General features: G+C 44.5%; 1 protein-coding gene across 1 annotated transcript; it reads right to left on the bottom strand.

Annotated features, from left to right (window-relative positions):
* Positions 1-2,151: 2,151 nt before the first annotated feature.
* Positions 2,152-3,633, bottom strand: GPR6 (G protein-coupled receptor 6). Its single transcript, XM_026119974.2, has one exon. It carries the CDS (start codon positions 3,589-3,591, stop codon positions 2,605-2,607), a length of 987 nt encoding a protein of 328 aa, XP_025975759.1. The 5' UTR covers positions 3,592-3,633; the 3' UTR covers positions 2,152-2,604.
* Between the last annotated feature and the right edge of the window lie 11,174 nt (positions 3,634-14,807).

The raw sequence follows: 14,807 nt of genomic DNA, 5'->3' as shown, positions 1-14,807 counted from the left end.
GTAAGTGCCTAATAGCTTTAGTGGAGAGAAGTGGGCATCAGTGATGGTTTCCAGCAGATTCTGTCTACCTAACTTTGGTATCTAAATGTTGGCACAAGAAGCCTCCCACAGAGGCTTTTTGAGCAAATACTGGTCTTAGGAGGCTATACAGGAACCGTAGGAGCTTAGGCCGTACTCAATAGCTAAAACCTAGGTGCAAATTCAGTGTTCAGGTTGGAAGACCCGTGTCCTGCCTTGGAGTACTGCTTCCGGAAACACCCAATAATAAAACCTATTGCAATCCTGTTCTGTGGTTTTACTGAAGTTCGTGTAGGAATAACAAAGAATTAGGAAATTAGAGCCTAGAAGATTCCAGTTTTACCAGAAGTCACAGGTCTGAAGCACTTGCTGGCCATCTCTCTCAGCAACTGATGTTGGTGATACGGCACCTTTGGCGGAATCTACACAGTTACTACAGCAGGGCCAGGGTGCCGGCTCAAGCCCTTGCCCACCGCCACACGCTCCCTTGAGCTGCTCGCATGCTCCTGGCTCATTTTTAGCTCGTGCTGGCAGAAGGGCTCTTGGAGAGCGTCTGGGTGCTGCTGGGAGCATGGCCCATGTGAGCGATGTTTTCCAGGTAGCAGTTGGACACAGTTTCCCTGTCTTGGGGGAGCAAAGAGCTCTGGTATGTGGTTGGATGCCAGTCTGTGCCATTTGGCTGCAGGGCTAGAGAGTAGGCCTTGCCCTGTTTTATTTAGCAGTTTAGACACAGTTTGTGAGATTAAAAAGTCTGGGGACAAACTGTTTCAGAGGGCTTAGAAGAGGGGAGAAAATCAACTCTTTTACTAGCCACTGTAGAATGCTTAATCTGATAAGCATTTTGACCTGTCATAAGATCTGTTTTATATCATATTTATAACATCACTGCAACAGCACTCTGATGAACCGAGTGCCTGAATCTATTAATCAATTACAATGTCACATCTGTGACTATTATAGTTTGTTTGCTGGACTTCCAGCCCTTTAGTCAAAAGACAGCAACTGATACACAACATGTAACGATAAAAATAATATCTGGAATATAGTTTTCTGATCAGACTGCACTTAAAATGAAATATTTTCATATTAACAGTGAAGTCAGACAGTTTTTCATAATATCTGCTCTCATATAAACACAGTATTACTGATTCACAGCCTCTTTGTGGTTTGCTCAATCCGTGTGTCCCTAGATGCCAGGAGGCAAATGCTTGGGGCAAATTGCCCAGTCATAAGTTTGGAAACACATTATTCCAAACTCTTTATGGGGCACTACGCACACAAGATTAATCTGTTTCAGCCCTTCAATACAAACCAAAATGAAAGTCACAAACTATAATATAACCATAACGTAAATGCAATGTAAAGATAAATGGAAAAGCACCAACATTGTTTTTGAAGCCTGCTGCATATATGTTATTGTTCTAAATGGATCAGTCACCTGTGAGTTTGATTCTGAGTAAACAACTGTTTCCAGACTTGAGCAACATTGACCTCTGATACACTCTTTGAAGTCACTAAGCCATGGGATTAACAGAAAACTGCATACTGCTCTAAGACAGAGAGACAGCAAAGATGTACTTAAATGATTTTTCTATGGAATATGCTACAATAAAGCAGGGGGGAAACAATTCATGTTACCCTCGGAACTGTGGATGATCAGGAAAGTCAATCTATTGTAGCCTTTCACAAGCTTTTAGGAAAGAAGATTGTGACTTTTTTTTCTCTTTTTTCCCCTCCTGTGTTAGGCTAAAAGAGGAAAAAAGTGAGTATAGCTTGGCACCTGTTTTTTTCCCCCCATTTTAGTAACTTTTTAATGTGACATTATCATAAAGGAGTAACTTAAAGATGAAAGCTCCTGGAAAGCAGGAGAATGATTAGCAGCCTGTTTGACTGAGTTTTTTTGTTTCTTTGTTTGCTGGTCAATAAATACTGCAGAGTAAAGAGGAGAACCAACAAACAAACAAACACAGTGACCCTTTCTTGATGTAATATTTCATCTCTGTAGTAAACCATCTCTTTAGGTAGAATTACATGGTAAGTTTTCAGAAGTAAATAAAAGGAGTTTGCTTACCTGGCAGATTTTCAAGCTCTCATATGCCTAAAATCATGTAAACACACAGAATTATATTACATCTTAAATATTTTTATTTGTGTACAAAATGTTATAATTTATCAATATTGTGCAGCAAAGTATAGTTACACACATACATACATACATACATACACGCCCCCATCCCTCCACACGCACAAATACAACACAAATGCAACTTTCTTTCTCTTTGCCCTTCAAAATGGCAACACTGTTTTGGCAGGTCAGCAGCTAGAAATAAGGTGCTATAATTATGCAGTATCGGAATGTCTTCACTTTACAAATGTGATGTGCAAATTTATATACAACCACATTTTTTTCACAGAATGGAAAACTCCATACCCTGAACACTCTCAAAGATACAAACATGTATAAAGTGCTAATATTTAAGCATGTTTTCAATGACTTCACATCATAGGTTGAATTTTATAACAGGCACTGTAATATTTCACTAAGTAGATTGTCACTTTGTGCAGTACGACAAAGAGAAAAGTCACTTAGACATCGCTAGGGGACCGGGAACGAAAGGACACTTTAGACTGAAAGCAGCCACAAAAGAGAACCCACATGGACCTCTGGATTTCTTGATTTCTGTAGGCATAAATGATAGGATTGATCATGGAGTTGTAAGTAGCAGGTAGAAGTGTGGCGTAAGTGTACACAGAAGGGTAGTCGGGATCTCCGACCACACAGTAGATGGCAAAAGGTAGCCAGCTTGCTCCAAAAGTCCCGAGGATTATAGCGAGGGTAGACACTCCTTTTTTGGTAGCAACATAGTGCGATGCAGTCAGAAAGTGCTGCTGTAGAGCTATCTGATGGGCATGTCTGCAAACTATTTTACAGATTTCAATGTAGAGATGGAGCATGATGATAAAAATCAGAAAGAAAGAGGCAGACAGCAAAGTCACATTGCTTTTGGTCAAAGGTCTGACAATGCTGCATGCGGCATAGTCATGGAGGCAGTTCCAGCCCAGGACCGGTAACAGCCCCAGACACAGGGAGACCCCCCAGGTGCCCACCAGCATGGTGTGGATGCACAGCACAGTCCTCTCTGAGTAGTAGGTGAGGGCGTTGTAGAGGGAAAGGTAGCGGTCGACTGTGATGGCCAGCAAGCTGCTCACGGAGGCCGTGAAGGAGGCGACGAGGAATCCCACAGTGATGAGGCTGACCGTCTCGGACCGGATCACGTACTGGAAAACGAAGTTGAGGATGAGGCCAAGCCCCGCCAGCAGGTCCGCCGTGGCCAGGCTCCCGATGAGCACAAACATGGGGGTCCGCAGGCCAGGCGAGTAGCAGATGATGGCCACCACGATGGCATTCTCGCAGGCGATGGCGGTGCCGGAGATGCACAGCATCACATCCCAGGGGTTGATGGCTGGGGGCGCGGGGGGCCGCAAGGCGAGCTCCAGCGACGCGTTGCTCCCGCGGCCCGGCAGCCAGGGTGCCGCCGCGCCGCTCTCGTTCAGGGCCGCCGCTCGCTCCATGTCCGCCGGGGCCGGCTGCGCCGCCTGTGCAGAGGCAGAGGGAGTGAGACGGGGCGCCGGCGGCTCCCGCCCGGGCCCGCGGCGGCGGCGGCGGCGGCGGGGCGCGCTCATGCCGCAGCCGCCCTGTCTATGGTGCTGAACCGCCCGGAGTTTCCCGCCGTCCCGACCGCCGCCCGCCCCCGCGCCGCCCTGCCGCCCGCCCTGCCGCCCCTGGCCCGCCGCGGCGCCCGCCGCCCTACCCGTGCGGCTCCCCGCTCCTGCCTCGGGCGGGCAGGCGCTGCTCATGGGGCGGCGGCGGCGGCGCGGGTGGCTTTGGCGGGAGCCGGTGGGCGGGCGGGCGGGCGGCTGCCGAGGGCGGGCCGGGCCGCGCGGGGCTGACGTAAACGGCGGCCGCGGCCGGGGGGCAGGGCGCCAGGGACGGACCGCGGCTGGGGGGCAGCGGGGGGGCCGGGAGGGCGGCCCCTTAGGGGGCGGGGCGGGGGCCGTCCGCTGGGGGGCAGGAGAGGGGGCAGCCCGGTGCAGGGAGGCAACAGTCCGTTGCGGGGGAGGGGGCCGCCCGGTGTGAGGCAGCCCGGTGCGGGGAGAGGCAGTCCGTTGGGGGGGAGGGGGCAGCCCGATGTGGGGAGGGGGCAGGCGGTGTGGGGTAGCCCGGTGTGGGGAGGGTATCGTCCGTTAGGGGGCAGCCCGTTAGGGGGCGGGGCACCGTCCGTTAGGGCGGAGGGGATCGTCCGTTAGGGGCAGTCCGTTAGGGGGCGGGGCACCGTCCGTTAGGGCGGAGGGGATCGTCCGTTAGGGGCAGTCCGTTAGGGGGCGGGGGACCGACCGTTAGGGCGGAGGCGATCGTCCGTTAGGGGGCGGGGGACCGACCGTTAGGGGGCGGGGGGCAGCGCGGTGCGCGCGGGGCTCGGCGCGGGGGCTGAGGGCAGCGCGGGGAGGCGGGGGGAGCCGCCGGGCCGGGGCAGGCAGGGGAAGGGCCGCCCGCAGCGCTGCCCCTGCGACGCGGTGCCTGCGAGAAGCGGGGTGACGGAGGGTGCCGGGGGCCGGAGAGGGCGCCCGGCTGGTGACAGCGGCGTGTCTCCGGGTGACATCAGCGGGTAAATGTGCATAACCTAAACCTGGAGTTCAGCAACGCCGGGCCGGGTAGCGGCGAGATGGCAGACAACTGCACCTCTGCACGGCGTGTGCTCCAGCAGTATTTAAAGGGAAAAGGGGACTGACACACACAGCCACAGAAGTTTGGTGACACACGCTTTCGTTAGACTTTAAGTGAGAAGCAGATGCTGCGCTTAATTACACCTCTGTTACAGCTGTGCCCTCTCGTGAAGCTGCGAAACACTCGCTGAATAGTCCTCAGGCAGAGGAGATCCCCACTTCAATTCGCACTCGTGGTTTGGTTGCACCTAGCTAATTTTCATCCTGCTCGGAAAAAGGATGCTTATTAATGATGAGTTTTTCCTCTCTGTCTTCAGCTCTGATTAGTGGCAGGTATGAAGGTGAATATAAAACCAAAATGAGATTTGTTTAGGAGATACAAGCTGGAGGACAATGGGAATGAATATTCTTGCTACTGATTTGGCAAGAACAGTCCTCCTCCCCTTTTTCCTTTTCCGTTACTTCTTTTTCACCTCTTTGTCAATACAGTTTTCTCTTTTGAATGCTATCTGTAATGTGTTTGTAGGAAGAATGCGGTAAGTTTTATGTTTGCACAGCACTTGTTACAATGGCTCTGAACCTAGCTGTGAGCTTTATATAGCACTGAATGTAAATGTTTAAAAATAGCACTAGAAATTGCTGTGAAAACACCTGTTTCACTTTTATTCTCTCAGCAGAATATATACTCTAGAGTTAACAATCTGTTTACCAGTGAAAGTATCCATGCTATTTTCTAAGGTACCCCAAAATGGTGAGATCAAAACAGCAAAGAATCAGTTGCCCGGGCGTAAAAAATACTAGTTGTTTCTTCATCTCACCCTTTGTATTTCAAGGTCAGACAATGGCCAGTATGCTTCCTCTCTAAAATGTATTTAAATTGATGAAACAAAGCACAATTGTTTGTTTCATGCCAGTCCCTATCAAAAGCAATATCAAACAAATATACCCAGCAGGTAGTTCCCATCAGCAGCAAAGTAGTTTTTCTGGTATTAACAAAACGAGCCAGAAGGTACCCAAGTCTGGAAGAACATGTTTGTTCTATAACTGCTGATCAAAAGAATGTGGAAATAAAATTACATCTTTCATTTACAGGAACAGAATGCAAACCATTTAGACACAATTTTGAAAAATTCATTAGAAGAAAATGTGTTTACTGCCTTCAACAGGCCAAATGAACAAAGTACATAGGCCGTGCCATGTTAAAAGGTAGACACATTTAAAGAGAATTAGAATGTCAGTATTCATTATTTCCACCCTGGTCCACATCCTGAAGGCTAAATACTATTATCAAGACAACCTGTGGACATTTTGTATCTCTGTAAACAAACAAAGTCATTACTTCCAAGGACTTCTGAAACACTGAATCTCAGAAAAAATTAGTTTGGAAGGGGTCTGCGGAGGTCAGATTGGTGGCATCAGTCTGGTCCCATCACCTGCTCAAAGCAGGGCCAACTTTAAAATTATGCTGTTTTTCTGAGGATCTTGTTTAGTCATGTTTGAATATCTCCATCGCCTCCGCAACCTCTCTAGGCAACCTGTTCCAGTGTTTCACTATCTTCACCGTGAAAGATTTTTTTTCCTTACATCTCGTCCCTTCTCATACCTGTTACCTATTGCTATATATTTCATTCATTTCATTTATCATAAGCTGTTTTCTATAGTAGAAACAAAAAAAATCTATATAGTTATTTCTTGAGATATGATTTATAAATTTGAATTACCAGCTAAAAGAATTGCTCAAGCGCAATAGTGCTTCTCTGCATGGGAGATGCACATGTCTGGCTTGACTTTGCTCCTTATCGTCACAGGTATCCTAACTACTTCTGGCTGTTCAGTCTTGTGTATTTGCGGGGTTGTTACCTTTCAAGTGGAGGATGCTCTTATAGTATATGTCAGGTTGTTGTGCATGGTCCTCTCAGAGCAGCTCTCTGCATCTCCCAGTCCAAATACCTCACACTGTCAAGTATCAATTGGCAGAATTAGTGATCAGCTCCACAACGTTTATTAAAATGGTTACATTTGCTTTGGAACTGTTTTTATTTCCAGAGCCACTGGGAACGGTTTGTGTTTCCAGAACCATGGTTTTAAGACTTTTTATCTTCTTAGTACAGTGTCTTACACAAATCATTCTAACAAGAGGCAAGCCATTTGAATTGGTCTTAAAATTAAGTAGTTTCAGGAAAAGGAGGGTTCAAAGAGTGGACAGAGCTGACATAAAACATCTAGTTTTCGATTCTGGTGTGCTTCTCTACTGAAAGCTTTATTCTATAAAGGTACAGTAGGCAATAATTCAGAGTAAAGCTTAGCCTATAGAAAAAGTATAGACGAAACAGTGCTTTACCCCTTGGGCTGTCACATATACATGTGGAAGATGAACCTGTGTTGGATGCACAGGAGATCAGGAGAAATTCTCCACTTGTTTACTCTAATAGCCACATTCATTTAACCTGGTAACGTAAGGTGCAATGCAGAGAGAAGCCTGGCCAGACCTTCCACGCTACAGTCAAGATGTGTTCATCTTAGCTTTTTATCTGAGATTGGATCCATAGATGTCATAGGAGAATTTAAAAATAAAAAGGTATGTTTCAGCCTAAGCACAGTGTATAGTGTAATTCAGGAACTATCTTAGAGAATTTCTGCAAATTAAATTGCAATAAAATTTTAAATTTGCTGAAATGAACCATATAAAAAGTCACTGCTTGAATTCTTCCATCTGTTCCAAAAGCTGAGCAATATTGCCGTGTAATTTTAATATGTGGTTGCTTAATTTCAGTTAACTACAGATTATTTTGATAGCTGGGTAGTCTTTAATGATTAATAAGTAGGCTGAGTAAATGTTAAGTATTATTAAATGATGCTTTTTACACAGCATGATTTGGAACAAAAAAAGCACTTTAAAATATAGCTTTCCAATAACATGCTGAAAATACTTAAGGGTCGTTTTTCTTCTGGTAATATAAGAAATCCTTAAAACAAAGGAGGGAGGAGGGGAAGAAAAAGTGGTGATACACAGATGGTGCACTAACCAGTGCTGACATTTCAGATATTTCTATGCAGGGGGTGCGAAAAGATGTTTTAAACTCTTAGCAATCCGTTTATACACCTCTTCCAGTTTACCATTTTCCTGACTTGGTGAACTTAACTGCATTGCTTTGTGCTGTTGATTACTGGTTCCTTGTCAACCTTACCCACTATCTGACCTTTTAGATTTAGACCAATGGCCACCTGCAAACGTAGTGTATCACAAAAGCTATGAATGAAATAAACCTAAGAGGATTTCAGGTGTCATTTAGAATTGAATTTACATTCTACATAGTCCCATTTCTCCTCCACTTGTGGTGATTCCCACGTGGTTTTTGACTTTGTTTCTTGATGGAGCATCCACTATGCCTTCAGTCTCTTTCCGCAAGTTTTAAACTGCTTCTCTGCTCTGTTCCTTACGTAGATGCTATCCACCACAGTTAGTCAGGTAGCATTTCCGTAAAATCTATTTTACTGCCACAGTAGAGCTATATGTGATTGCATAAACACATAAACACAACTTTTGCGCTTTTTCTAGTACATGTTTGGGATAAAAATCCTGTTTCACTGTTGCATTTACAAAGCTGCATTTCTCAAATGGATTTTATGGGTGCTTTAGAAAGTAGCACTCCTTTTCGTCTGGTCTCTGAATTGCTAGCAGAAAGTATGGGGACAAACTTCACCTCGTTCAAGCAGATGAAAATCTGCTTTAAATAGTGTAACAAATACTTAATGTCAGGGATGAATTCAGGCTGAACCTTAAGTTGTTCCTGAGCTGTGCCCTTCTCCTCCTACCCACTCCCATTTCCAATCTGCCGAGTTTTGGTGTGGTTTTTGACCTCTTACATTTAGCCAGACAGGGACTCCCCTCTGATAGACACCTCTTCTTGTTCGCCATACAGAGGCACTCATTTTTTCCAGCCGCTTGAGCTTTCGTATAGTCTTTTGGAAGGGATCTAGTGAACATGAAAGCAATCTACACATCTGCTTAGCAATCTACACATCTGTCAGTCCACTTTTATCAGCCAGCAAAGCCAAGGGCTTCAAATGAACTGGCTTAGCTTCCAAAAGAATAATGTTTGTGAGAAATACTTGTATGCTAAAAGTGCTACCCATGGGTTTGTTAGGAAAGGCACAGTTGTTGCTTATCTTTATTAAAAAAGACAGATAGTCTCTGGTCCACTTTGTTTATTTCTACAGATTAGTGCTGAATATACTGAAGCTAAATACATGTATTTTGTGACTTTTCCTTCCATTACCCTGCTTGTTCTGACTATGGAAAGAAAGCAGCAGCAGTAAAGGACATTAATTGTTGGATGCATGATGAAGGGCAGTGGAACAAGTTCTTTTACTATTTTTATTCTTTGAAACTTATCACTTATCCAAAAACTTTTGCTCAAGTTTTTAGATGGCTTCAAAACAGCCTTTAAATTGTTCAAGAGCTTTTCTGCACATCTAAGTGAGGAAGTTGTGAGTTTAGTTAACTAGTGTCTTTTTGCAACTTTGTGAAAAGAAACTGCAAATTTATCTCATTAAAATATTGGTGTTGTTTCACATGATCTTATACATTCTTGATTATTTACTGTGGTGGTTGGTGTATATATTTTTACATTAAAGTTAATAGCAAGCTTGAGAGCAATTTTCCAGATGCTAGAATGCAATCTAAAAATAAATTTCATTGTGGAAAAAGCAATGTGCCCATCTTCCTTTCTATAGATCATCAGAGAAATTGCTCTCTGAGAAACTGCAAGAAGACAGCCCCATTCTCACCAGCTAGCAATTTCCCTGACCGCAGTACAGAACCAACTCTGTGGACTAGATCCAATTAAGGATTTGGGTAACTAAAACCAGGTACGTGCCCTCCCTCCCAACATAGGAATGAAAATCTGTTACAGAGCCAGGAATCCATATGCTGAGGAGCCCTTGAGCAGGTGGTGTCCAGAATAGGATTCAAACTAAAATGGGAATACATTCAGCCTACATCCCTCTGAAGCTAGCCAGAAGGGATGCGCTGAGGAAGGCACTGATGTGTCAAGGCAACAGAGTTGCACCTCTGTCCAAGGATCTTAAAATCCCTCAGTGATGGATATTGCCTCATCTCCATAGACCATTTCTTCTAGGGCTTGACTAACCTTCCAAGTTATTAGGTTGTAGTCAAGAAACACTGCGTGGTTCATTAAACTATAAAGAAAAATCACAGACATCATAAAAAGTTGTAGGCTAAAAAGACATCAAAGGAAACATAGGAGTCTGGCTGTTAATGGCAAAAAAGTGGGTGATGAGCTACTGAATAGAAGAATGGTGAACATTTCCCAGTGACCCACAGGGGACTTTCTCTCTGCCCTTGTTGTATCCCAGGAAGTGTTCTCCTGAGGTGCCTGGCCTGGTGATTAGGCATCAAGGACACAAATTCATATGTCCCAGTCAAATGCATTATATATTGAAGTAGAGATTATCTAGAGACATTAATGACTCCTATTTAAACCAATGGCATTTATATTTGCCCTGATTATTATAATATTTAGCTCTTTATGTATTTTATTTGAGTCTTCCAAATATGAATATAGGTTCATATTTCTTTATGTGTCTGCTTGATAACATTTAGCTAAGACATTTCTTCCAAGAGAACAAATTAAAACAACTTCAAAACAAGTCTGTTATTGCTCAACAGCCTAAGTCCCTGCCAGAAAGGAACAAACTGATGATTATTTAGCTGAAGCAGTAAAGGAGAATTGTAAATTCTCAGAACACTTTTTTTTCTGAGAGAGAGAGCACTTTAATATAAAAGTAAATTAAATGTGAAGTTGGCAAAGTTAAAGTTACTAACATCAGTTGGTGCTTACAGGACAGAACATATGGGCCCAGATCATTACATTTACCAACACAGCATGAGAGGTGCTCTGGGAGAAACCCATGAGCAGAGCAGTACTCACAGGACAACAGCAAGCAAAGCAGGTCGCTGTCCTGCAGACATCAAGCCAGCTCGCTTCCTCCTCTCCCCTCAAGTGAACACATGCCCTACTAGACAATGGCAAATACAGTGGTAAAGCCCCAGCGGTTTAATAGCCATAGCTCTTTGCTGAGAAAAAAGTTAATTCTGATGTAGATCACAAATTAGTAGTTTTCCGGGAAGAAGGACGATTGCCTAATCGCTGTAACACTGCGGGGGGGCCTATTTCCTGAGATGACCACTAGAATGATTTTTTAACATACGCTATTAGGGCTCAGTTTTCACTATTATTTTCAAAAAGTCCTGTGTGATAACAGAATGAATTTGAAACACCATGCTAGAACACAGAGAGCTTTGAACTAAAAATTATGGGTTGAGTCACTAGTTAAAAGTTCATGAAAAAAGAAAGAGTTTGAAGAGTTGAAAGTACCAACATGTTCTGGAGAGGGAGGGAGGGAGCAAAATGCAAGTTTAGTGTCAACACCTTACTAAGATGTTTAAATATGTGCTAATTGGTAGCACCCACTTTTTATCTAGTCAAGGAAATATGAATATGGGCCATAAAAAACAAAAATTGATTGCTTCCTATTATCCCCACAAGCAGTGTGATACTGCATGCAGCTGAACTGATAGCTCAGGAACCCCTGAGAATTGGAGGAGTCTCCCTAAGAGGCGGCCTCCCATCACCAAGACCAGTACTTCAACCAGGAGAACAGTTTGTAAACATCACTTGCCACGAAATAATAAAATCTGACTTTGGGTGTCTAAAAATAACAAATCTTTCTTTAATGCATGGAAGTCCTATACTTGGCGTGAGATAATCCAGTGCTGAACTATGTTCTGACAAAGAAGAGTTAATCACTGACCTGAAAATTAGCTGTTGCCTAGGTACTCCTGGTCGGGCTCTGTTGACATTTACACTGTGCAAACAATGCAATACCAACTGGTCAGATGTATATTTAGGGCTTGAAAATGGCCAGTTTTCCAAAGTGTAAAGCAATGACTGGGAGCATAAGTTTAATGATGCAAATGTTAATACCACCTGGATGTCAGTCAAATATATTCTGTGGATGCCTTTGAAGCTACAATTCTAGAAACATTGTAAAAAGATCAAAAAAAAACCCCACAACATGTTTTGCTGGGCAGAAGCCATCCTGATTAAAAGGAGATGAACAGGTAGCTCTATCAGCAAAGTATTACAGGCTAAAAACATAATTAATGTAGTCAGTATGGTTTCTCAGAAGTCAGATTACATTACAGAAAACCTTATTTTTTTTCTTTTTCATGGGATTAGATGGAGAAACACCTCTATGTAGAAAATACACGTGGATTTGTGCAAAGCACTTGACTTAGTACTGAGTGACATTATGATTTTAAATATTTGCATCATATGGTATTAACAAGACATACCAAATCTGACTTGCTGTCAGATCTCAGTAAGTAGTACAAAGCAGGGAGAAATCAAAGGCTCACGCCTTCACTAATGTTTCCTAGTGATTAATTTTTTTTTCCAAATCATCTAATATTTTATCAGCGAGCCAGAAAATTATAAAAACCCATGACTGATAAAGTTCAGAGAAAGCACAAAGATTAGTGGTATTGTAATGAGCAAGAAAGACAAGCTACCACCCTAGGAGGAGCAGGATCTTCTGGTTAAAAGATTGCAATCCAATAAAACGTATTTCAATTACAATTAAAGGCCAAGGAATCCATTTGGGAACAACTTGCAGAAACTCTGACTAGAGGATTGGACCTTGTCCAAGGAAGCTGGGACTCAAAGGATGAGTTAGGAGCCATCGTGGATAACCAAATTTATATCTAAGTTATGGATTACAAATTGCTTTGTTAAAATGGAAAGTAGTAGTATCTTTAAAGATCTGTTATAAGCCAGGCTCTGAGGAGTGTGGAGAAATAGGTAGGATTAAATTGGATGAGTGTGTGCATGTGTGCATGTTGGGGTGAAAGGTCTTTTCAGCTCTTGAGCTACTTCACGCCTTTGCTGCAGGAATCCATCAGGCTGCCAGTGATGCCTCAGCATGCTCCAATACCTTCATTTCTGCCTTAGGTTGATGCTCTTTAGATCTCATGTTTCAAGGCTTCAGCTGATTGCCTGCAGTGGATACAACAGCTGCTTTTTTCCTCCAAAACTGAGTCTTAAAGAATTATTTTTCCCTACTGCACAGTTGGCTAATTTTTTTTAATTACCATTATTATCATTACCAAGGAGCTTTTTCACTTTCCTCTTGAACATCTAAGATTGGCCAGTTGTGTCTTGTGAAGAGACATAGCAAAGGTTGTCCTTTCTTTTTGCCCTGATGGGGTGGTCCTGACCACCAACCCTGGGGAGGCATTGCCCCATTATGTTACATTGCCAAGGCATTTTACCCCCTTCTGCAAGGGGGGATGCAGTTTTCACACGGGGCTCATCTTTCCTCCACAGTCCCTGGCCATCTCGAGGCACCGAGGCGTGTGCGGGACTCTTAGAGCTCGCTGTTGGCTCTGCTGAGGACTCAGCAATTTGGTCTTGCTACAGGCTGAAAGGCACAGAGGAGTTCAGCCTGCTGGTCCCTCCTTCTCTGAAACACTATGAAAAGGAGACAAAGCAAAGCAAAACCAAACCAAACAGGGAGCCAGAGATGAAACACTCCACCCCTTGTTGGCCCGAGACAGACACCAGGGATTAATTGCATTTTATGAGGTTCATGAAGCACAGATAACTGGTTATTTGCCGATTACCGAACTGCCTACAAACAATATGCACAAGTTCCTCTAGCTAAATTTCACGTGTGCCCTCATCGTTTTGTACACTGTGATATGATCTTGGTCAGGTCACCCTCTGTTTTTAAGTTCACACAAGCACAAGCCGATCAGAAATATGGCAAGCTGTTCTTTTGTGCACAGTACTGTTTCCCTCACATTACTTCTGCCTTTAAGCTCTTGGTTACTCTCTGAGGCAGACTCTCGAACAGTCTGCAACGCAAGGCTCTCTATGAGCTAATTCAAGGGGATTGTAAGGAGTCCAGAAAAGCCAGTGTGGCAAAAGGTGACTCTGAAACACAAGTGATTAATAATATGCTTTGCAATGGATCCAACGGGTCAGTCACACTTGTCTTTTTTAGAGATTGGCTTGATTTTGTGCTATAAATAGCTGTTTAAGAGCAACTAATTGTTTAAACCAAGCTCAGACCTCTAAAGAGATGCTCGACACATTCTTAATTTTTCATTTGCTTCCCTAAAGCCCCTGAGCCGCTTCTAAGCACACTGATTAATAGTGTGTCAACATGCTGTAGCAGGAACCGGCAAAGCAGGAAAAACACAGCGAAACAAATGTGTCCTCGCAAACATGCTGAAGCTGGCGACAGTCTCGGTGTCCCGAGCTCCAGTTCCACGACTGCGGCCACCTGCCAGTGCCAGCCAAAGCATTTGCTTCTCATGGGGGCATGGATGGAGCTGCTGGATGCGAGGTGTCCTGTGCTGAGCCTTGGAAATTAGAAGAAAGGGAAAAGGTAAAAAGCTGAGGTCCTTCCTCACCTGCTTGCCTCCGAGATGATTCTCAGCCCCCTGCGACCATGGGAAGAAAGAAAATGTCCCTGGGCTTGCTCACCAATCCTGGCGGGAGGGCACGTGACCTGACCATCACAACGGGATGGCTGTACAGCCCTGCTGGCCTCCCGCCGCAGAGGCAAGAGCACCGGGAAGGCCATACTTTTCTAAAGAAACCTTTTCCCACCTGCCCAGGAGCCTGAAGGCAGCTCCTGATTCTCATTAATTGGAGCAGATTGCAGCTGCTCTCCTCTGCCATACTTGCTCCGGCGGCGACCGCCGATGCAAGTGTGTAATTTTCCATTTTTGCCCAAACGCCCTTGCGTAGGGCCGTGAAAGCCAGGCCTGGGAGGTGCATGGGGCAAAGAGGGAAAAATGCCATTCGTTGTGTTGCAAGCGGGGCAAGAGAAAGAGCAGGTTGCTGCTTCAAGGCCTCCCACTCCCTTCGCGGGGCTACTGCTCCTTGGGTGGTTTGGGGCAGGGGGGGTTGGGTTTTTTGTTTTTTTTTCCTTCTCCCAGGGAATCGTTCTCACTGCGGTGTGTTCAAAGG

The sequence above is a fragment of the Dromaius novaehollandiae genome, chromosome 3 (genome assembly GCF_036370855.1).
Source record: "Dromaius novaehollandiae isolate bDroNov1 chromosome 3, bDroNov1.hap1, whole genome shotgun sequence".
NCBI classification, from domain to species: Eukaryota; Metazoa; Chordata; class Aves; order Casuariiformes; family Dromaiidae; genus Dromaius; species Dromaius novaehollandiae.
This window is presented reverse-complemented; position numbering and strand designations above follow the sequence as displayed.

Coding starts and splice junctions, on each gene's coding strand:
- GPR6 (XM_026119974.2), bottom strand. CDS start 3,591: ATGGAGCGAGCGGCGGCCCTGAACGAGAGCGGCGCGGCGGCACCCTGG.